Source organism: Aquarana catesbeiana, linkage group LG01 (genome assembly GCF_042186555.1).
Source record: "Aquarana catesbeiana isolate 2022-GZ linkage group LG01, ASM4218655v1, whole genome shotgun sequence".
NCBI lineage: Eukaryota > Metazoa > Chordata > Amphibia > Anura > Ranidae > Aquarana > Aquarana catesbeiana.
Genome location: NC_133324.1, coordinates 317909758 through 317934954, shown reverse-complemented (window position 1 = coordinate 317934954; position 25197 = coordinate 317909758). Strand labels below are relative to the sequence as shown.

Here is a 25197-nt window from a genome sequence, read left to right as displayed (position 1 = left end):
ACTGAGCAGTACCTTAGCATACAGTTAAATGTCCTGAACTGTAATTATGTAATTGTGTAGAATCGCAGATATGTGAATACACTGGTGATATTAAAGGTATTTTTCTTTTTTATAACAAACATAGTATACTTACCTGCGCTGTGGAATAGTTTTATAGTTTTGCAGAGCAGCCCCGATCCTCCTCTTCTCAGGTTACTTCCCCTGACCAACCCCCCCCCCCGCGCCGGTGCTCCTGACTCCTCCTCCTCTCCAAATGCCACCATAGCAAGCTGCTTGTTATGGGGGCACTCATGCGTACTCCCTCCCATGCCCAACTTTGTGTGTCCATAAGACACACAGAACAGAGCTTGACCCGCTCCCTCCTCACTGGCTGTGAGCTGTGATTGCCATTGGCTCTCACTGCTGTCCTTCAGCCAGTCAGGGGACCGAGACCCGGGAGAGCAGCTCTTCTCATGCACATCGCTGGATCACGATTGGGCTTGGGTAAGTTTTAGGGGGGCTGTGGGGGGAGCTGCATACTGAAGGTTTTTTACTTTCATACATAGAATGCATTAAGGTAAAAAAAAACTTCAGCCTTTAGAAACACTTTAAGCTATAGGTGTAATACATATTTAGATGATTATGAAATGTAGCATTCTGATTGGACTTCCTTGTGACACTTATTGTCCTGTTATTTGCCCATTTGATTACAGAGAGTCCAGCCCAACACTGAGCAGGTATGAGCGCAGAATTTTCTCTACAGCATGGAAAATATTTAAATCCCAAATACAATCTCTTCCAATAATGCTATCATTTGTGCTTTCAGCTTTTGCTTTGAAGCTCTCCTTAGCCAGTTGTCAAGGGGCTTTAACAGCGCATTTCTTATTGACTTGTCCCTGTAGTTCTTTTGTGTAAAAGTAATGTGACTCTAACAAGCTGGTCTTTGCTTTCTCTACTTGCTAATAAAATTAATTCCTTCTCTGCCAGAAAGAAAGTTCATTTGGAATCGATGAAGTCACCTGGTTAGAGACCAAACAATGTTGGCAATGTTGGAATGTTTTTTTTTCTCAAATGCCAGTAATATTTTCATTCAGTTCCAGAATATCTGACCTGGGATTGTCAATCGGTGCCATAGAGCTAGTCTATTTTAAACTAGTGCTGCGTTAGTGTGGATAATTCAGTACAGAGCTTCACCATGTATCCATAGCAACCCAGAATTTTTCTAGCCATTAGTCTTATGATGATGGTTAAGAAATAAAAGCAGGGACTTGATTCATTGTTATGAGATTGCAAAAAGGTAATTCACACACACACAAACTTCACACACATTTCTTTAATGTTTGTTTTATGCAGGAGGCTTGACATGTGTTAGATGGGATGTGAGCAGTCTGCCTTCTGATTATTGTGAATCCCAACTCTGCTTTTTGTACACTGTTGCTGGTTTATTAGGAAGATAGAGGTGTATGGATGGATAACAGCTAGAAGTGTATCAGTTTCATAGCATGCTAGCTGTTATACATCCAGGACAAGGTATGATGTAAAAGCTTGAATTTTATTGGCTCGTATGTGTAACATATATGCTTTTTCTTCCCTGGTATTTGTAAATGTTCACCATTTGCTTTTCTGACAGTAATGAGCCTAGTTGTTTAAATGCAACTTGCTGTAAGTACAGAAGTAGATCTGTAAAATGAATTAAATTATATTCGTGTAAAAAAAAAAATACTAACTATATACCTATTGTAGTGCTGCTACTTTCCAGCCAAATTCGATTTAATGTTTTTTTTTTTATATATATGAAAAGAAACAAATGTGAGAGCAACTGGTATTTTACATATGAAATGTCATAGAATTGTGTTTTCTTAAGCTTAGGCGAGAGAATTACCTTTTTTTTCCAGTAACAGGTACATTGCACTGGGTAAATTGGTGATCTTCAACAACAAATGAATATAAGAGCATACGTCTTTCTGCATGATGTTGAGTTTATCAAGCACTTTATCTATTTTTTCATTTAATTATAGGTGTAATTAAACAGTATTTCATGAATGTACTTTAAACGTAATCTAAATGGTACTTTGAGGAACACCGAAATGGTCATTCAGTCAGTATCATTTAATCCAGCAAGGGCTCCTGATGCTTCTGATTGCAAATGTGTAGATTTCTACTGAACTTAGATTTTGACATGCAGCACAGGTATTTCTGTGGCATCAGAAAAGAAGCTTATTTGAAAATGTATAACTTGCCTAGTATATCTTGCTTCCTTTAGCATTCTCCTATGTCAACTTGGTTCCAAAGTCTGTTTGTACACATGTCATATGTTAAAATACAAATCTATTTACTAACTGTACTGTGGATACAGTATAACATCAGAATAATATTGCTCTACCTAAAAAATAGTTTTTCTTGTGCATGTCAGACTTTAGATCTTTAGTTCCACTGTGAACATGCCATGTCTTCTATTTCTGTACTGTATTTCTAGCTCCAATGCTTTGTTGTTTCATGGAATTACCCCAGAGAGCCAATAGTAGAACAGATCGCCTACAGATGTTACTATTATTTGTTCACATACAGGATGTCTCTGCCAATCAGTGCCACACATCTCGAGTTAAATCGCCAGAGCAGTGAACTCTTCATGGACAGTGGCTTCTCTCCTTTGTGCCAACGGATGGGAGTGATGGTGGCTTTTGATAAGTTTGAGGATTTCACAAGGTGATTCTGTGATATGTGAGGGATATTTACTTCTGTGAGAAAAAAACAGTTGTGCCTGTTTAAAAATTAGATTACTTTTATACCTTACACCTGGTTAGTCAATAAAATCGGCCATGGATTTCATTAATATGATCGGCATGAAAGCTGATTTCCAGGCACCATTTTGTTTCCCCAAAACCTCCTTATCTCTTGCTAGACTAATTATTGGTAAGAGTTTTTACTATACCTTTCTCTTGGGAAGAAAACACTACATTATCAAGATGTTAATTTAAAAAGTATTATCCTTGGCTGACAAGAGGAGGGATCTGCAGGAAGCCTACATGAGGAAGCCTGCAGAGTCATAATAATAGAGCATGCATGGCTCTGTCACCATGAACACAGCCCTGCCCCTTGATGTCTCCAACTGTGCTGATAGTGCCTTCAGCACCTTGCCAGCTAAGAGCTGAGGTACACTGAGTAGAGGACATCAAGGGACAAAGCTGTGTTTGTGGTGGTAGGGCCATCAGTAGGGCAGTGCTTATTTACTGAGAGGAGTGGGGACTGGAGGAACCAGAGCGGAAGTGATCAGGCACTTTTAATTCTGAGATCCTCCTTATTTACTATATATATACTTATTTGATGGGCTCAGCATAAAACTACAGGGAGCATGTGATGGAACAGGTCACCCAGCACACAAAAACCAGACTGGGGTGAGCAGTCCTCGCAACAGAAAATGCAGGCAACAGAACACTTAACAGACCCCTTTTTAACAAGGGTTTGTTAGGAATGGAGGTACACACAAAGAAAAGAAAATTATTTTCTGGAAAGGTGAGCAGTTTGCTTGATTTAAGGGGATTTTAATTTAAAGCATATGTCTAGTCAAAACCTTTCTTTTTAGTTTCAGAAAGTTATGTTTTGCCCATGGGGAGATTTCTCTTTACTTCCTCTCCTAAAAATGCAACAGGAAGCAAGAGGAAATCAATCCAAAGTGAAAGAAAATATCTTAACAGTTGTTGTGGAAGCAGGTTCCCTTATTGAGAAATGTACACTCTATTCCTGTTTCAGTGACAACTGTAATATTTTGGATGTGCCATCATCCACTTAATCTTTCAGTAAGAGTGGCAGCCAGGACAAATGAAGAAGGTGAATCTACTATGCGGGGACACAGAAGATAATACAAAACTAGCAGTTTTAACTCTTCCCTACTCTATTCAGAACATACCATATGTTTAATCCTAGTTTACACTAAAATTAGCAAATAAACAGGAACTACTGCAATAAACACTTGTAACACATGTCTCTTCTTTAGGAACTTTGATGAGGTAATCTCCTGCTTTGCAGACCCTCCTTTAAATAGTCCCTTGTTCAGTGAGGCTCGTTCTACTTTTTACGATGAAGAAGATAACAAGGTTTGTAATCCAGTTAGTTTGCACATGGGGTAGCTGTTTAATCTGTGTCCAACACTGACATTGCATTATGCAGGATAGTGCTGTTTACTACTATTATAATACACAAGACTTTTTATGTAATTTATTTTATACCATTGTTTCCTAAATGTATTAAGTGATGTACCCCTTTACAAAAGCCAGAGGTAATCTGCCACCATTTGGTGTGTGCGCACTTGTTATCTGTTCCCCTAAATATGTATTAATATTTAAAATAACCCTTTGCTTTTAAATATGTGGAATTACTCCAGATTTTGTTTTATATTTAAATTATAAATTTTTGTATGAATAAAATAGAACTATGGGCAAAACTTTTTTTTTTCATCTTGGATAACGCAAGGGAGGGTTAAAACCCTGTCCAAATTTTTTTTTTGCCATCTGTATCCCATTGCGGAGATTTCCCTTCACTTCCTGTCCTATAGCCAAAACAGGAAGGGAGAGGAAATCCCTGAATATTAAGGTAATTCCTTGGTGACCACAAGGTCACCAGAACTAGTGTCCCAATTGGAAGATTTCCCCTCTATTACTTTTCTGGGGACACCCTGAATTTTCTTTTACTTTCACTTTCACTGATAATAGTAAACAGGACAAATAGAGAGGGTGAATCTCCCTAATGGGGACACAGACAGGAAAAAAACAGACAAGCGTTTTAATTCCTCTTTCCAAAACTAAAGAAAAAATGTTGTCCTTAGTTCTACTTTAATAGATATATCTCCCAGTAATGCATTACCTTGTCAATGTCACCGGTTTTGTACAAACACCTACTTGGTGATAGGAACAGGCAGATAAATGGAACTAGCCGAATAATAGACAGACAATGCTTATACCCATATAAACTTTAGCCATATATGCCATCATATAAATGAATGACTTTTATGAAATAATTAAAAGGACGCAAACAAGTTTAGCACTACCAACATAACGTATTCTCATGATCATGTTTTTAGAGCATCCGGGAAGAGCCGATCCACATTCTCAATGTTTCCTTAAAGTGTGCTGACCGCATGGAAGATGAAGAACTAGTGACGGTGTTCAGAACTTTCTCCCAGTCAAAGGTAGGGACTGTAACTTTGTCAGATTTTTACTGCTATCCTTTAGAGAGATTTCTTTTCATTCTCTGTCCCATTGACAGCAGTTTTATCAGGCGAGGTGTCGGACAACACCTTCAACAAGGGACACAGATGAAGCTCATGTGGGGTTCTTGCCTTTCCCTACTGTATTAAAAATAAAAATAAAATATGAAAAAAGTTAATTCTGTGTGTGTTGCTGTCAGAGATTTTACTATTTGGTCCTGTCACCACCACAGAATTTAGGGGCAATCTCTCTAATGAAGCCCTGAATAGCAGTTAAAACACAATGGTAGTTCTGACTTTTCAGCACTCCAACCATAAACCAAAAATGTTTTTTTGATAAACAGGACCCATTCACACCAAGGTGCCCACGTTAAGGTGCACATAACTCATGCCAACTGTGATGCATCAAGCAATGCATTGCAGTGTTTGTTTTTTATATATTTTTTTCAAACCTGACAGTTCATTGAGGTCTATGCATGGCAGCAGACTGTGATGTCTTATAATACGTTGCCATGTGCTGCATAAGAATTCAATGTGTCCTGTTTTTTTTTTTTTTCAGCTCATTGATGTGAATTGAAGAAATGCAAATTGCCTTGTTTGTGTGTTGGGCAATGCTGCCCAGTGCAGCTCAATAGGGCTGGGGTGAATGTATTTTCTTTCTTTGTTTCACATGTTCACTTGCTCCACATATTTATCTACTTCTACAGAAAAACATTTTGGTGGACTATGGACTCCGAAGAATCACTTTCCTAATAGCTCAAAAGGTTGGTGAGGCGACATAATTCATTTACTTGTCAGGCAACACATAAGCATCTGATATCCAGGTTTTGAAACAGTAATGCTGTAAAGTTATTAATTGAAGTTATCCCCTATATTAACATTTTCCTCCATTAGTACATCTATCTCAATTTAAAAGTCACTCGGCTAGCCTGTCCTTAAAGTATTGGATGGGCATGTGTGTCTTCAAATTTCAAATGGCTTTTAAAGTGGAGTTCCACCCCAAAAAAAAAAAGGCATTACTGTGCATGAAATAATATAAAAAATTTGGACATTTTTTTTTTTTTTTACTCACCTCTTAATGCCTGTTGCTATGTGGTCCCTTGAAATCTTCATCCTTCCTCACCGCGGCTCCTTACGTCACTTCCCTCGGCGCCTCCGCTCGCTATTGCTCCTGGGAGATGTGTGTCATCATATCCCAGGAATCAGTGTGAAACACCGAGGGCTTCCTTGCCATCACAACGGGGCAGGCACTTTCGACGCCCGTTGTGATGGTAACTTGCTTAGTTGACGGCGTCCTGTCGAGAAATGCCCCCTGTCGAATAATGCCCGCCTGGTACTACGCATGTGCATCGCTTGCGCAGTACAAAGCCGCCGAACATTGGATTCCACTGTTCGTGGCTCCATACTACGCAAGCGCTGCGCATGCGCAGTACAGTGCGGCATTATTCGACGGGGCATTTCTCGTCACAACAGCGGCGCTGCGAAAATGACACAATGCGCATGCGCGAGATCGGGGAGAGAACGGGCACCGTATCCCGGAACAGAATGCTTGTGGGCTTCACATGCCCACAAGCAAAATGAAAACGGCCAGAACACCATGATCAAAGTTCTTTTAAACAGATGAAACCGGACATCGGGGGAGAAATTTAACGTGAGTTTTACAATGCCTTATTAAATGCTTGTGAAAGGTTTAAAATAAATAAATAAATATATATATATATATATATATATATATATATATATATATATATATATATATATATATATATATATATATATATATATATTGTAGCTAGAACTCCGCTTTAATATATGGAATCATTTTACATAGTGGTTTGTGTCTCTATCCCTTTTACTGGGCCATATTTCTCTTGCCACTAGACTCTCCAATCAAGTACTACTTTATGTAGAATCCTTTGAGGGATTGTGATACTATTTCTTGATTTTTGATAATGGCAATAGTTGGGCAGAGCAGAGGATAGGGGGAGATATCTGACCAAGAGAAAAATCCAGCATGTAATTTAACTGACATACAAATAATGTATGGTTAAATGTATAAGATGCGCTGACTGAATGTTGAGATTAAGACCTCATGCACACTGAACGTTTTTTGATGTTTTTACAGCAGCTGTTTTTAGCTGTAGATGTTTTTTTCTACAGTCTATAAACTCTCCATCATGTTATACTATGTGTTCATGCACACATAGGCTGTTATCAGCAGTTTTGGGCAGTGGCGTTTTTGAGCAGTAAAAAAAACCAAAACTAGTGGGGTCTGAGCGACGGTTTTCAGCTGTAAAAACGCTCTAACGCTGATAAACGCTGATAAACGCTGATAAACGTCGATAAATGCTCAAAAACATTGCTCACCAGTGTTTTTTAACGTTTTTTGATCCATTGAAAAAAAAAATTTTTCTTAAAAAAAAAAAAAATGCGGAAAAATGCTAAAAAACGCTAAAAAAAGCTGTTGCAAAAATGTTGAAAAAAGTTGAAAAACTCACTGCAAAGCTACTGATGTTTTTATGACGTTATTTTAACGTCCAGTGCGCATGAGGCCTAAGGAATAAACAACCCCGCAATAGACACCGCAAAAAATTATAATGTGAATGCATAAAAAACCACAAAGGTGAAAATGTGTAAATGCAACAAAGTGTATGTGATTATGGCAAGTATCACTACCAGATACACAAATGATACAAATCTATATATCAAAGAGGTTAACACAAATACTATAAAAAATGAAGATGACAACACTTTAGACATGAAATTTATTTTTTTTAATGAAGGGTGAAATTGAGTGTTAGTGAACTGTAAAAGACACCAGTAAAAAAGTCCCAAGCGAAATTGGATACTGAGCCCAAAGTATGTGGTCGCCTCTCAGAATTTGGCGTGCTCAAAGGTAATAAAATTGTCTGCTTTCCACACCCAAACAGCTCACTGAGCGTGTGTGCAGATCCACAAATTTGGACTGCGTTCATTTGTATACCAACTTGCGGAGGCTCAAGATGGACACCAGCGCCTGGCAGACCCAGATGGATCGATGAGCGTGTATTCGCAGTTGGACTGCATTCCTCTGTACACCAACCTGTAGTGGCTCGAGTTTCCCTTAAGAAGACATCCAATCCCAGTTGACACCGCCTTAGGTGAAACGCGTCGGCTGGAGTCGGCCGTGACGTCAGAGCGCACGGATCGCGCTCCAGGCGGTCGCGCCAACACAATATATCTGTGCTATTTATTTTTAATAGTCTGTAGGGGCAATTTCGAAATACATTTTTTGATTTTATCAACGGTAATGCACCATCAGTCGTCCTTCATTTTTCACATTCCACTGCGAGCTGAGAGCTGGTGACCCACTCAAGCCACCGCAGGTTGGTGTACAGAGGAACGCAGTCCAACTGTGGATGAGCATGCACACTCATCGATCCACCTGGGTCTGCCAGGAGCTGGTGTCCATCTTGAGCCCCTGCAAGTTGGTATACAGATGAATGCAGTCCAAAACTGTAGATTAGCACACATACTCAGTGACCCGCTTGTGTCTGGTAAGCAGCCGATTTGACTACCTTCGAGGACGGTGGTGTTGCATGCCAAATTCAAGAGGCGACCACATACTTTGGGATCAGTATCCAATCTCACTTGGGAATTTTTTACCGGTGTCTTTTACAGTTCACCAACACTCAATTTCAATTTCGTTTAAAAACATTTTTTACACGTCTAGAGTGTTGTAATCTTACTTTTTTATAGTATTTGTGTTAACCTCATCGCTATATATATTTGTATCAGTGATACCAGATAGCCATAATCGCATACACTTTGATGCATTTACACATGTTCACTTTTGTGTTTTATATGCATTCACATTAAAAAAAAATTTGTGGTGTCTATTGTCGGGGTGTTTAATCCTTACTCTCAACATTCAGTCAGCGCATCTTCTACATTTAACCACATTTTTATTTCCCTATGTAGGGAGTTTCAGATGCAGCGGGCATTTGCTAATTACTGGCCAGCGCCTTCTTTTAACACTTACAGATTCTATACAAATAATGTATGGAGTTAGCATTTCCAAATTTAAACTGAACTTTTTAGCAGAGCCTGTTCACTCATGCAGTTGATAGCCCAAATATGCAACATTGCTGTTTAGACTGAGAATCATGACAATGATTGCAAGGGTATGTTGATTTTACATTGTCCTCCATTAAAAAACAGTTGACTTGACTGGCTGAATCTTAAAAATATGTGAACATGTGTGACTTTTTCACTTAGAATAACTAATACTTATCCTTTGTTTTCCCTTTCAGAGGGAGTTCCCAAAGTTCTTTACTTTTAGGGCAAGAGATGAGGTTTGTTAATTTTGCTATTTTTATATTTTCACGGTCATAACACATTAAAAAGAAAATATAATGTATTTTCACTGTGTTTTGTGTTTATTATTGTAAAACTCACATTTTTACATGCTTACTCTTCCATTTTTTTCTTATAGTATTAAATATAGTAATGTGTTGATTAGCTACTAAGGAGAGCACTCAGTGGTTCAGTGCATTTATTTTGTCTTTAAACCGCTTCAGCCCCGGAAGAATTTACCCCCTTCCTGACCAGAGCACTTTTTGCGATGCGGCACTGCGTCGCTTTAACTGACAATTGCGTGGTCGTGCAACATTTTACCCTAACAAAATTGACATCCTTTTTTTCCCATAAATAGAACTTTCTTTTGGTTATATTTAATCACCTCTGCGGTCTTTATTTTTTGCGCTATAAACAAAAAAAGAGCGACAATTTTGAAAAAATCACATTATTTTTTACTTTTTGCTATAATAAATATCCCCTAAAAATATATATAAAAAAATTTTTTTTCCTCAGTTTAGGCCGATATGTATTCTTCTACATATTTTTGGTATAAAAAAAAAAAATCGCAATAAGCGTATATTGATTGGTTTGCGCAAAAGTTATAGCGTCTACAAAATGGGGGAAAGATTTATAGCATTTTTATTTTTAATTTTTTTACTAGTAATGGCGGCGATCTGCAATTTTGTATCATGACTGCAACATTATGGCGGACACATCGGACAATTTTGACACATTTTTGGAACCATTGCCATTAATACTGCGATCAGTGCGATTAAAAATGCATTGATTACTGTAAAAATGTCATTGGCAGTGAAGGGGTTAACTATGTTCCCTGGGAGGTGATTCTAACTGAAGGGGGAGGGACTAACTACAGGAAGTGACAGATCGTGGTTCCTAGCTAATAGGAACACATGATCTGTCACTCCTGTCAGAACAGAACAGAACAGGGAAGTGTGTGTTTACACACCCCTGTCCCTGTTCTGTGTCTCCTGGTCACGATCGCTCGTGGCTGGCGCTCATCGCGACCATCGGCCACGAGTATCGGCACCCCCGCTGTGCAGCGGTGCGCGCCTGCTATCCGGACCTCGCAAGATCACGTACAGTAACATGATTTTGCGCAGGGGAGTCAGCCTACCGCAGTAAAACTGCGGCGGCTGGTCCAGAAGCGGTTAACAAATGTTGACAAAAGATATCAGCAACGTACACATAGGGGGGATTTACTAAAATTGGAGCGTGCAAAATTTGGTCGAGCTCTGCACAGAAGCCAATTGGCATCCAGGTTTTATTGTTAAAAAATAATTGAACAAGCTGAAGTTAGAAGGTGATTGGCTACCATGCGTAACTGCAACAAAATTTCAGCTTTGTATATTCTAATGATCATAGATGGGATTATAATAGATGTGTACTGACAAAGTCTCATTTAGTCTAACAGAGTTCATTAACGTACTTCTAGTTGATTGTTTTGCTTTGTAAACCCATGGACTTCACAAGGTATTCTTCTGCAAACCTGCATACACTTTCTTAGCCACAGGGTTGGATGCCCTTAATAATTCATCATACCATACATTTATGCCATACAAGTAGACCTGAATCAACCCCTCTCTATTTAGACTTTATTTCCACAGCAGTTAGGAACCAGTAATAATATTGGTATATTTTACATGCAGAGTTTTTCTTTTTAAATCTATAAAAAAGAGGAGATTTACTAAAACGGGAGTGTGCAAAATCAGGGGCAGCTCTGCAGAGAAACCAGTCAGCTTCCAGATTTTATTGTCAAAGCTTATTCGAACAAGCTAAAGTTAGAATCTGATTGGCTACCATGCACAGCTGTGCCAGATGCTGAATGCTTCAGTTTTAGTAAATCTTCCCCATAGACTATACATATTCTTCAGTGTGTTGTCCAGCCAAGATTCACATTGTGTAAAGTGCAGGAAAACACAGCCATTTTGCTGAAAAGCAGGAAGCTAAGCCTGTATATGTAATGAGCAGGTATGCCTGCACCCCATGCACATATTGTGAAATTTAGCTTCAAATGGAGAGTTTTCCAATGACTCAGTCTACTCTGCAGAATTTGTTTTAGGGCTACTGGTCCACTTGTATTTATTTAAAAAGTCAAAGTGACACTCTGTTCTGCCCATACAGGAGTTTAGTGGAACAATGAACACAAACGTATTCCAGCCTCTTAGATTTCCAGTCGCAGAGCTCTTGAGGACAGACCTGCTACTTGTTTTACTCAGAAACACTGGCCTGTTTGGAAGCAGGCTATCTTTGTCCCTTCACAGTCTCTACCTCTCAGGGATCCGGAGGCTTCTCTGTGTAGGCCTGGACACACATTCCCCACACTGCCCTCGCAACACATAGGAGCAACGATAGGCTAGGGAAGACTCTCTTGTAAACAACACCCACCTGGCTTCAATCTGTTCAGGGACACTTTCTCTTCTATAACAGGCTTTCGCTGCATCTTTACACAATGACAGACTGTCTCACAATATAGAATTGTGCATAGTAGCAACGCTTGTAGACAATTCACTAATATTGATAAGCTTATTTACAGGAAATTTAATTATATGACACCAGTCCATGAGCAAGGGTAGTTGCTGTTAGGAACAAGGGGTTGAGTGAAGAGAAATATCTGCATGTTATTACACAGATGAATGTCCAGCAGGGATCACATTTTAGTTTAGCATGGGACCGTAATGTAAATGATATTTTAAAAACCATATTCTTATGTTTTTCCTAGTTTGCAGAAGATCGTATTTACAGGCATTTGGAGCCTGCTCTAGCCTTTCAGCTTGAGCTGAACAGAATGAGGAACTTTGACTTGAATGCAGTACCATGTGCTAACCACAAGATGCACCTCTACCTTGGGGCAGCAAAAGTAGCTGCTGGTATAGAGGTGACAGATTATAGGTTCTTCGTTAGAGCCATTATCCGACATTCCGACCTTGTGACAAAGGTAATTCCTTCGGCATTGTTAATATTTAATTTTAAGATGCCAGGATTTTTTTAATGGTCTCAAATAAGTCATACACAATAAAATTATGCCACATTGGGTGACATTTATGTTTGTAGATCAGTCTCTTAAAATGGACCTGAACATAAAAATTGAAGATATTCTGTTTTATATGGAATATCTAGAAGATGTACTGGAGTAGTGCCCTGAAAAATCTTTTTTGTTGTGAATTCCATTTGAGATAGAAGTGCCCCCCTTAGAGTAACAGCCTTATATCTGTTTACTGATATTCTTAGGAGGGCACCCTGGTGCCCCTGACTGCTATTCTCAGAAGATTTGGAGTGAGATTTATTGATGTCACTATTGTATTATTTGCAGGAGAGGAATCTATACCTGAGGACTGTATGCATTCTCTACTTCTACTTGATTTATTCTCTGCATCTGTGTTCCTTCACCTCTGCTGCTGCTTCTTGTATTACCTGACATTGGTTATCGGGTGGCAGCTTTGGCAAGGAAACAAAGCCCTTTTCCTCTACCAAGTTGGCTATCTCCATACTGGCATACTGGGGAAATGTAATGGGGGAAAGATCAGCTGCAGGGAGCCTACAGTCACTACTGGTGACTAGTTCTTTACTATATGCCCACCTTTATTTGCACAGCTTCCACAGTTCAGGTCCTCTGAGTTTTCCATTTACGTGCATGTAGCCAAATGTTTTAGAGACAGATTTGGTTACTGAGCCCAACATCTGGATACTAGTGGGGATAGTAAGGATGGTTTTGTCATGACTAATTGCAAGCAGCTATTATGCCTCAGTTATCAAGTTTTCCATTTTACCATTGCACATGCTTAGAGCTTATTCTGTAAAAAATCAAAGTCCAATTGAATGTTTAGTTAAAATCGGCTAAATATATTCCAGGTGCATCAAAACAAAATATAATCAAGTCTCACAGTTTTTTTTTCCCCTATGTAAAAAGCAGCTACAGTCTGAGTAGAAAAGCCTGCCCCCTGCCAGCATATTGAAGAGTGTCAAGCAGTGGCTCCTCTCCAGAGGGCTGACATGCCTTCTGCTGAGTCAGGGCCCTTCAATCAGGTGGGAGCATGTGCTTTGCTGGTTACAGAGTTAAAAGTCTGATTCTGTAGCCAGTGTTTTTGGATAAGGATGGTGCTCTGCAGCTGTTGGCAGGACTAACTGCTTTAGGGGGGAAACAAATGCTGGATGTTGAATATCTTTTGTATTTTGTGGGAAAAGTGTTCAGTGTGTACTGTGAGCAAGCTGTATTTAACCATGTTCAATATGCAGTGCTTCATAGCTACGCCCAATGTTTTAACTGTGGCTTGCTTTGCATGCCCCACTTAACCTCACCTACTTTTTGCCGTGGCACACTAAAAGCTTCACACTCCAGGTAAGGGCCCTCCTTTCCCTCATGGGCCCCAGAGTCCCAATCTGCCCCTGTAAAGTAGCCTTGGTGTGTGTCAATTAATTGATGCAGCCTCACAGTTTGGGAAAGAGGGGGTGCTCTGTTGGGTATGTTGTACAAGCCCCAGTGATTTCAAATGGCGTCCATGACTCACACATTATAGCATCTGGAACATCTTATGCTCAATGTAAAACATTTTGAGATTCAGATTGCCCCTTGACTTTGTCAAAATGTAACAATTCGTACATTTACAGATCCATAATACCCTTAAATTGGAGCTTTAAATTGGAAGATTTAATCTAAATCTAATGCTGTACATACAAACCTAACAAATAATTGGCGTATGTGTTTAGGACCAATATACCCAATTTGAATGTTTTTTTTTTGCTAAGTTTTCTCTTATGTCTGTATTGTATGAAGTATGATGTTTAGGATTGGTATATTTAGCCAAACAAATTAGCCAAAGTAAACCAGACATATTAATTTTAATGAGTTTTATCTTCATAGGAAGCTTCATTTGAGTACCTCCAGAATGAAGGAGAGCGTCTTCTGCTAGAGGCTATGGATGAATTAGAAGTGGCTTTTAACAACACTAGTGTCCGTACTGACTGCAACCACATTTTCCTTAACTTTGTCCCCACTGTCATCATGGATCCTTCAAAGGTGTCTTTAACAGTTCCATTTAAGGAATAATGCTTCCTGGCCTGTGTATTATACCAAATTTTTCAATGCTTAGAAACTTGTATGAAATTATAATCTTTAGCGTTAAAGGAGAAGTTATAGCCAAAGCTATTTTGGCTATACTTCTGTAGGTCACAGGAGTGCAGTGCGTTCTGCACTCCTGTAACTTGTTTTTAGCCAACAGCAGGCTAAAGTCTGCTGTCGGCAGACATCACTCCAGTGAGCGCTGGAGGGGCAGAGCAGAGAGCCGCTGACTGACAGTCACAGCTTTCTGCTCATAGCGGGGGCAGAACTGAGTGATCAGTGGTATTTGATTCCTCAGTTCCCATTGCAGAGCCAGTGGGGAACAGATGTTGCATCAGATTTTTTTTTAAGTCTATACTTCTCTTTTAATGTAAAAAAAATCTATATAAATCCACAGTCAATTCTATAAATATATATTCTTAAATTTTAGAATCCAAAATTTCAGGGAAAAGAGGTGTAGCAGAGCATTGGTCTACACTTTTTTTTCATCCTAAGTCGTTATGAAAATTAGATAATAATGTATGCAGATCAGAATAGTTGATGATGCGTATGCATTCCTGTGGGCATTGGAGATATTATATGTAGATCAGAGGTTTGTGTCAGAAGATTAGGATTAGGACAATTTTTAAAGAATATTTTTTTTGACATTCAGGGTAGGTACATTTAGGACTGTTTTATATGCATCGGCACTAATAAATTACAAAAATTTGAGATAAATCATTAGGGAGAACTAAGGCCTGAATTATGGTTGTGTTTAGGATTAAAGGTTATGGTGTGTTACCTGTTAGGATTAGGTGGAGGTATAGAGGTTAACTAGCTTTTACAAAAGAAAAGATCAGCAGTGGCATTGTACATCTTTCTCTCAGTACAGGTAGGTGTTAAAGAGGAAGTAGATTCAGATTTTTTTTTTCTTCCCTGCAAAGTAAAGGCATAATGTGCCAGTATGCATCGCATACTGGCACATTATGTGACACTTGCCTGCAAACAAAACCCACGTCATCCCTGCTGAAGGCCGCATCCATCTTCACCCTTCCTCCTTCTGGGGCCGCAGACTCTAACTCAGCTGTGTGACTGGCCGGAGCCGAACGACTTTACTCCTGCGCATGTCACGGCACATGCTTCTGAAGAAACGGCACGGGCGGACGTTTTTTCAGAGCGCATGCGCCGATGACATCATTGGTGCAGTATACAGTAAATATCTTCTAAACGGTACATGTATACAGGAAAGTTTACTTCCTCTTTAAAGAGCTAAGGACTGATGCATATCAAAAGGCAAAGGCTGACGTTTTAGGCCTCATGAGTCTGAAAGAAAAATGTGATACCTTAGTAAGCAATAATAATCAAAATTTTAGGCCTTCTGCCTATCATGTTTATGATGACCTTTTCTTTTCGTAGATTGAGGAGTCAGTCCGTTCTATGGTAATGAGATATGGCAGCCGCTTGTGGAAACTGCGGGTACTTCAAGCTGAAGTGAAGATCAACATCAGATTAACTCCAACAGGCAAAGCTATACCAATCCGCCTGTTCCTAACCAATGAGTCTGGCTACTACCTGGATATCAGCCTGTATAAAGAGCTGACAGATCCCAGCACTGGAACTGTGAGTGATATTCAGCAAAGTACAGTGCTTTTCACACTGTGTGGTGTGTTTATGATTGAGTACTACTTTCTGAGTGGTACCTTTTTGTTTTGCGTGAAAGAACTCCTCTTGTACTGTATCTGTCAATATCCATGACCCATTTTTTCATCCAGAGGCAACATAAAGTAGTATTATTCCCATAGTGTCTTTGGTAACACAGTAAGCACAATAAAATAAACAATCCCCAATAAAAGATTTGTTAAAATTCTTACCCCAGCACTTACAGTTTACAACTGCTACTTGCTCCTGCCCCCTCAATGTTGTTTGTCTGAACGTCTGGTCTTCACGGGAAAGAGTTAACAGTAGACAGTGCAGTATTAAGACGGTGTGTTGGCTTGGAGAAGGAGGGGGGGGGAGGGACGAGTAGTGGTATGCTTTGCCATCCTACGCTATGGGGCTGTGGTTTGTATTGATGCACATAGTGTAGGGAGAACCAACTAGTCCCTGAATTCAAGGGTGGCTCCATAAGATGCTGCAAGAGAAAGAGGCCACCCTGTAACTGGCAACCTGGGGCAGCCGTCATAGAACCACCTTAAAGTGGAACATAGACAAGGATTAAAATATAACCAAACTGCATACTCGAAAAGTGATTAATTCAGCTGCTGAAATTGCCTAAAATACTGAGGCTTCAATATCACTTTAATGTAAACCTTTAAGGAAAAAATAACATTGCTATTCTTTGCAGACATCAGATGTTTGCTCTGATCTCACACTTGTTCCTCCATAAATGTCTGATACTTTTAGGATATGAAGACATACATGTACAGCCTTCCTGCCGCTTTTAATGCTGTGTTTGGTCCCTGAGCACTCAATCAGCAGGTTTGAGAGCAGTTATATAGGGGCAAGGAGCCTGCTTACCCTGTGCAATTTTCTATACTGAGTAAATTAAAACTTGTAGTGGATCCCAGTAGCAGGGAAATGAAGCAGAGGTGTGACCCTAAGTTTGCTCTACAGAAAAAATCAGCAATGAAAAAGAGTGATATAATTAATATTTTAATCTGTTTATTAACCTCTCGGGGCCGACGGCACGCAAATATGCGGCCTCTCAGCGGGTGGGCATTGACGCTGAGCCGCTGCATATTTGCATACACAGCTGTGCTGAGTGCGTGTGACCTGTGCACTGCCGACACAGTAACTGGAGGCTAACAGAAAGCTCATGATCATGTGACCACTGTGACTGCCAGGATAAATTAGGTAGTTATCAGGGGCAATTGTTATTCCTATAAAGGGCACCCTATGAGCACGTCAAACATCACAATAATAAGAGTACCGGCCATATAGCATGTGCAAGGTATGAACTGGAACATATCAAGGCCTAGCAGGGCCATACTTATGATAATAAAGGTATACAGACAGGTGTCCCTATCCTCAAAAAAGTGCCCCAAAAGCACAAAGGAAAAATCAATGTCCACTCGGATAGATTTGGATCAAATCCAACAGAAAAAAGAAGGAGAGGTCAGAAAAAGAAGAAAGGAAAGAGGGAAGTGAGGGTTCCCCAAAGGCACAAAGGAAAAATTGCGATTCTTGCTGCCAAAAGCATATATAGTATGAGCCGTTTAAGCCAATTTGGGATATCGGGGTCTAATTACTTAAACAAGGCTGTTTTTGGGGCTCTAGCAAAACTGATGTCTGTGACTGAGCGTATGAGGTTAAAAATTCTCATCCAAAACTGGGACACCTTGGGGCATTGCCACCACACATGAAACCTCATTCCCAACTGTCTGCATTGATGAAAACAATTCAGAGAGGCATCTTAGCTATCATGGTTGATACTAAATATGAGCGCAAACAAGTTTTATAATTCGATTCTATCAAGATAGCATTGATCGAAATCTTAGACAAGTCATTTATGATGTCCTGCCAATTCGACAAGTCCCTGGAAATCTGTAGATCCCTCACCGACAGTGTCGTAGAGTGTTATAATTTAATTCTGAATAGGAGAACAGACAGGGACGTGCTTAAAGCGTATGTCAAGCCAAATACTTTTTTCCTTAGTGTTTTCTTAATTTTGGATAGAGTAGAGAAGGGTCAGATTTAAATGCTTTCTGTGGTTGTGTTAGAATTACCCTCACTACGTTTTACCAGAGAGGAAATGAGGGGAACTTTTCCTACAGCAGCAATGACAGAAATAAAGCAGTTTCTTCAGGAGATAGGAACTTCTGTCAGATTTCTGTCATTGTCCCTGTTATGCCCCGTACACATGGTCGGATTTTCCGACGGAAAATGTGTGATAGGACCTTGTTGTCGGAAATTCCGACCGTGTGTGGGCTCCATCACACATTTTCCATCGGAATTTCCGACACACAAAGTTTGAGAGCTTGCTATAAAATTTTCCGACAACAAAATCCATTATCGGAAATTCCGATCATGTGTACACAAATCTGCCGCAGAAAGTGCCACGCATGCTCAGAATAAATTAAGAGATGAAAGCTATTGGCTACTGCCCCATTTATAGTCCCGACGTACGTGTTTTACGTCACCGCGTTCAGAACGATCGGATTTTCTGACAACTTTGTGTGACAGTGTGTATGCAAGACAAGTTTGATCCAACATCCGTCAGAAAAAATCCATGGATTTTGTTGTCGGAATGTCCGATCAATGTCCGACCGTGTGTACGGGGCATTACAAGTTTTCTTTCACTTTCTGTCTGGTGAAAACTATGTCAGCAGGGCAGGAAGTGATGGAAAGTCTTTCTAATGGAGTCTTGAATAGCACTAAAAATCCAACTGAAGGTCTAATCCAGGGGTCTTCAAACTGCGGCCCTCCAGTTGTTCAGGAACTTCAATTCCCATCATGCCTAGTCATGTCTGTGAATGTCAGAGTTTTACAATGCCTTATGGGAAGTGTAGTTCTGCAACAGCTGGAGGGCCGTAGTTTGAGGATCCCAGTCTAATCCTTCCCTACTCTATCCAAAACTAGAAAAACTTGTTTTTGTCTTGGCATACACTTTAAGTAGCTAGTACATATGTTTAAAAAAACTGCTTATTTTTCTTCCCCACATGGCCCAGATTAATTATGCAGAAGCTGAATATTACGTATGGTTAATGGTCACCACAGCATACAATGTGTGTACATGCCCATTAGAAGTTACATTCAACAAAATTCTATAGCAACCACAGTTCTGCAGTTAAGCCACCATTTATTACAAGTCACTCACTATCACCATTAAGGCTGGGTATTTCTATTCTTTTCAGTTGCTATAAAAAGAAGATTTCACAAACAGTCCTCTACTCCATGGTAGATGTGTATATGGAAGCCTGTAAAATGTGAAGCTATTTACAATTAAATGTTTGCTGGATATTTAAAGCAGTTTAGCTTATGTTTTTTTTTTTTTTGCATAGTTATTTGCATTTAAAGTGTACATTTATTTGAAGAAATGACTGGAAATGTTATATATTTTACACGTGTATATTTCTCAACAGATTATGTTTCATTCATACGGAGATAAAAATGGACAAATGCATGGGATGCTGATTAATACTCCTTATGTAACCAAAGATCTTCTACAGTCAAAGAGATTTCAGGCTCAGTCTCTAGGGACCACCTATGTGTATGACTTCCCAGAAATGTTTAAACAGGTAAGACCAATAAGGATATTTCATGAGCATGCTAGGAAATATACTAGCTGCTTTGAATGAGGATAGGCATTATTGAAATATACTCCCTTCAGTTTTGTGAGTGCCAGTTGTATTATGATCCAAGCAAATGCGTACTGTGAGTTGATACTTTAAATTTGAAGTTAACTTTGTATTGCTGATAGCCACAAATGTTGCATATTGTTTCCATAGGCTCTTTTTAAACTGTGGGGTTATGGCGAGCCACGTTCCTCTGACATCGTTACCTACACAGAGCTGGTCCTTGACAGCCAGGGTCAGTTGGTTCAGCTGAACCGATTACCAGGAGGAAATGAGGTAAAAAAATCTATCATTAATAGTTGACATTAATCGTGGCCACCCATCATTAAAGATTCATCGCTAACTTGGGGTGTAAATAAAATGTCTGTTCTCTAACTTGTTTACTAGGTTGGAATGGTGGGTTTCAAGATGAAACTTAAGACTCCTGAATATCCAAAAGGACGAGACATTATAATTATTTGTAATGATATTACCTACAAGATTGGCTCTTTTGGGCCACAGGAAGATCTACTGTTTCTACGAGCATCAGAGCTTGCCAGAAAGGAAGGGATCCCACGGATTTACATTGCGGCCAACAGTGGTGCGCGGATAGGACTTGCTGAGGAACTCAGACATATGTTTCATGTGGCTTGGAATGACCCCTCTGACCCGTACAAGGTATCAGGCAAATCAAGCTACACTTTGCAGTCTGTTCTGGTCATTTACTTTACTTTTGCTTTGACTAAAAGTAATTTTACATGTTTTAACACATAAAGCTTTATGATGTATATAGATATTACTGTCTTCCAATGAAAAACATAAAATTACAAGTTTCAATTATTTCTAGCTCACATAATCCATTTATAAATGGTTCTTTTATTTTTTTTTTATTTTTTTTTATTACAAATAAACATTTATAGACAATGTTTCCTTTAACTTAGGAAACATTTTTTGTACAATTTAATTGCAATGTGGGCCTGGTAAGTTTTAAATATATCATCTTTTTTTGATTGCTAGTTTTTAAGTTTACTCTGTTATGTTTGCTAAAGTTCTTCTTTTTTTTTTTTTTTCATTAAATGTTTTTTTTTTTTTTTTTTCAGGGCTTCAAATATTTGTACCTAACTCCTCAGGATTACACACGGATCAGCTCAATGAATTCTGTACATTGTGAACATGTGGAAGATGAAGGCGAATCCAGGTACTAATGATCTATATAAGCTTTGGGGTACATTCACACTATTACGATGTAATAACGTGCATCAATGCAACATACATGTATTGGTGTGCTGCAGTGCAGCGCATCACAACGCATGGTATCCCTATCCAAAGATAAAATGCAGCCTGCCCTAATTTTGCATGCATTACTGTGCATTTCAGCTCATTCATTTTGAATAGACTGTTTAACATACCACAACTTAACTTGTGTCACAGCAAGCAGTCTTGTGGTGTTAATATGCCTTTTATTATTAGGCAACTTTTCATGCATGTCCTTTTTGTTGGTCATGTTAAGTAGATACATTTCACCAAAATGAATGGTGGAATGGCAGGAGGTGAGAGTGACGTGCAGATATTCATTTACATGTCTTGATCCTTTGGTTAAAATTATAAGAAGCAAGCATACTGGAACCTATTGGCTTACACCTTCACCTGATTCTACATAAGAAGTTTATAGGAAATGTTAAACATCCAGGAAGAGGATAGATTTATGGGTGGGGCATGGGTGCAATCCCAATACACTGATTCTTATTGTATGCATACTTAAATAACTTCTTTATATTTTAGGAAAAGGTACAGATTTGTTGCACACAATAGATACAGATACAACAATTAGGCATTGAAGAGTTACAGAAAGTTGCTATAAAGAGCTTGTAACAAGCAAAATAACATATACATACTGCATTTATGTAAAATTTGTATTGTCAACAGAGGCAGAGTTCAGCCATAGTTGATATGACTGTGGTGAGAACAAAATATTGGCAATAGATGAGGAATGTAGGATATTTGCTCATCGTAGGATCAGTATTAAATCTCCTTCACTGTATAATAACACTAACTTTGTTCAGATGTTATAAGGTGACATAAAAACTTGCAACAATAAATATATTACTGAAGGTACTAATAAAATGGTTGTACTGAGTTGATCTTGTAAATGTTTCCTGCCCTTACAAAAGCATTGTCATAGCTGGGTATCTATTGCAGTAACCTGTTCAGGATGATTAGATGGAGCTAAGGTGGTGCATTCTAACCAATGTACCGTAGAATTTTAGAAATTTATATGGGCAGCCTTTGTGTTGATATGTAAATAATCTAAGTCTTTCATTCTCTAACTGTATCTTTCCACTGGGCATGCGTTGGAGCAGTGGGAGATAGCACAGAAATGGATATCAGTTTTCGGGTAATAAAGAGCGGTCTCGTAACTATGAGCTGAAAGGGCTCAAGAGCTTAAAGCGGAGTTTCACCCTGAAATATTTTTTTGCATATTCACAGACCTTTAATAGTATTAAGAAACATTTGGGGGGGAATTATTTTTTTTACTTACCAGAAACGCCCTGTTGCTATGTAGTAGCTCCTAATCTGCCATTTCCTGGTCCGCAGCACTCCTTGTAACTTCCTCCCTCGCCTGTGCTCCCGGGAAATGTGAGTCATCATTTCCCAGGAGTTAGTGGGCAGTACTGTGAGCAAAAATCAGGTTATTTCCCGAGAGAAAATGACGTGATTTAAGGCGGTTGCCATAACAACGGGGCGGGACCTTCTTCCGTCGCCACCTGTTGTTATGGTAACTTTCTAAACAATCGGCACTGCAGCCGCCAGAGCATCGCGCATGCGCGATATCGAGAGGTGCATGCTGGTTACCCAGCATGCTCTCCATCGGTAATACAGGAAGAAATTGCGATTGGGCTTCACATGCCCACAATCATCGTGGAAATGGCCAGAAGAGGATTTTATTAATAGTAAGTGTAAAAAAAATATATAATTCAGACCCACTAGCAAACATCTATAAACTTTATTTGTGTAATTAAAGCATTATAATGGGATGCCTAAAAAAAGAAATAAAAAAATCTGTGGCCGGAACTCTGCTTTAAGACTTCAGAAAGAATGCTCTGAATTCCCACTTTGGGGTTTAATGGCAAGTGTATTGAATAGCGCACATTAAAAGCAATTTTTAATTTGATATTAAAACTGGTTTATAGTTCACACAAATATTCAGAAAATAAAAAGCAGAGCTGAGAAACCTATTGTAGTATTGTGGATTCTGTGAAGTGATGTACTTGATTCTTCTTAGGTACATGGTAACTGACATAATTGGGAAAGAAGAGGGAATTGGAGTGGAAAACCTCAGAGGGTCCGGAACAATAGCCGGGGAATCTTCCCTAGCATATGATGAGATTGTTACCATCAGCATGGTATGTATTCTTGTCTATATATTTTTTTATTTTTACAGTAAATTTGTCCTTATTTATACATGTGTTACCACATTCTTCAAACTGCAATACAGTACCTAAGATCCACTAATAATACTGAACAGTAACACGATATAAACAGTAATATAGAAAGAAATAGATATCTATAATCTCCCCATCAAGCAAATTTAAAGCAGGAATCAATTATCACACATCAGTAACATCTTATACAATTGTTTTTAATTGTTTCAGAAAGATGGCTATCAAATGACATTCCTTCCTCATTCCAAAAGAGGAAAAAATTAACCCTTAGAAGACCTGTTACAAAAAAAAAATCTCCTCCAGAGATATATAATCTGCATACGAAAATGGGACGGCGGTTTGTACTCTGAATTAAGAACCCTGGTTTCAATTTTTTGCCAAAAAGAATACGAAAAGTACTTGGTATAACCACTTCAACCCAAGGGCATGTGCAATCCAACTGCTTAATCTGGTAGCATGCAGTCCAGAGCCTCTTTTATATATCCTTTCATGGGGGATGAGTGCCCATCTACCATCTAGAGGATTCTCGGTGAGGAGACATATTGGGATCCGTCCTCATAAAAGACCCGAGGCTGGGGTAGATAGCCACACGCCTGCACGATCTCCTTAACAAGAGATCACAGGAGCTGCATCTTTTATATATCCTTTCATGGGGGACGAGTGCCCATCTACTATCTAGAGCAGTGGTTCTCAACTCCAGTCCCCAGGACCCACCAACAGGCCAGGTTTGCAAGATAGCTGAAATACATCACAGGTGATATCACTTGATGCTCAGTGATTGCAGTATTCTAGTCTGCATCTCCCCAAGGTAATACTTAAAATCTGGCCTGTTGGTGGGTCCCGAGGACTGGAGTTGAGAACCACTGATCTAGAGGATTCTCGGTGAGGAGACATATTGGGATCCGTCCTCATAAAAGACCCGAGGCTGGGGTAGATAGCCACACGCCTGCACAATCTCCTTAACAAGAGATCATAGGAGCTGGTAAGGGGCAGCATTTTTATTGGTGGAGGAACCCTTCTGTCATAACGCTCTCCTGGGTGATATGGTCGCATGTTTCACACCGCATGGATGCTTGTTATTACGTCCTTTGAAGGATTGTTCTGCCATTGAACTTTTATTCTATACACTTTTGAATTGGACTGAACATATTCATCTATCCATGTTTTATTTTATTATATTTTAATTTATGATGAAAATCAAGTTTTTTTTTTTTTTCTTCACTGTTAGTCACGCTATAATGGGTGCATAAGCTGTATGTATAGAGGTGATTATACTGTTTTATTTTTCAATTATTTCAAGATTCACAGCGCAGCTATTTTTGCTTTTTTGTATATTTAGTGGAGGTGTCTCACATTTTTAGTTGCAGCTTTACATAATTTACACACTGTATATTCTCATATACAGGATTTTGGGGATAGCGCAGTAATTTTACCTGTTTGAGTGATAGCTAAACATTCCTTCTCAACTATGGCATGTTTTTCTCATGTCTGTTAAGATATCTGCTCAGTGCTCCTCCCCATCTCTGACTTGAGACAGTACAGCACCCAGTCCCACATCAGAGACGTCTGTCTGTACCACAAACTCCTTTGTGAAATCTGGGGTGATGAGCACAGGTTGGTGCACAAAGAGCTTGCTTCAACATTTGAAATGCCTTCTCTGCCTCAAGATTCCACTTAATTATGACCAAGCCTCTACCCTTCGTCAGATTTGTCAGTGGGGCTGCAATGGTGGCAGAATTGGGTATAAAACACCTGTAGTACCCTGTGATCCCCAGAAATGCACAAACTTCCTTTTTATTTATAGGTTAGGGCCACTTTTTAACCGCCTCAATCTTATTGATCCGAGGCTTGATCAGCCCTCGACCAATAATGTTGCCAAGGTATTCGGCCTCCTCCAAGCCTATG

General features: G+C 39.3%; 1 protein-coding gene across 4 annotated transcripts in view; it reads left to right on the top strand.

The window, feature by feature from the left end:
- ACACB (acetyl-CoA carboxylase beta) overlaps positions 1-25197 on the top strand; it is a 170296-nt gene that overhangs the window by 113379 nt on the left and 31720 nt on the right. For 3 of the 4 annotated variants that reach the window (XM_073629831.1, XM_073629839.1, XM_073629856.1), the window contains 14 exons: positions 693-716; positions 2548-2685; positions 3974-4073; positions 5057-5164; positions 5890-5946; positions 9475-9516; positions 12261-12476; positions 14400-14555; positions 15993-16196; positions 19658-19813; positions 20024-20146; positions 20258-20527; positions 20950-21047; positions 23133-23253. In XM_073629831.1, the coding sequence (XP_073485932.1) occupies positions 693-716; positions 2548-2685; positions 3974-4073; positions 5057-5164; positions 5890-5946; positions 9475-9516; positions 12261-12476; positions 14400-14555; positions 15993-16196; positions 19658-19813; positions 20024-20146; positions 20258-20527; positions 20950-21047; positions 23133-23253 (1813 nt within the window). The remainder of the gene's footprint in view (positions 1-692; positions 717-2547; positions 2686-3973; positions 4074-5056; positions 5165-5889; positions 5947-9474; positions 9517-12260; positions 12477-14399; positions 14556-15992; positions 16197-19657; positions 19814-20023; positions 20147-20257; positions 20528-20949; positions 21048-23132; positions 23254-25197) is intronic. The other variant, XM_073629848.1, reaches the window with a different exon arrangement.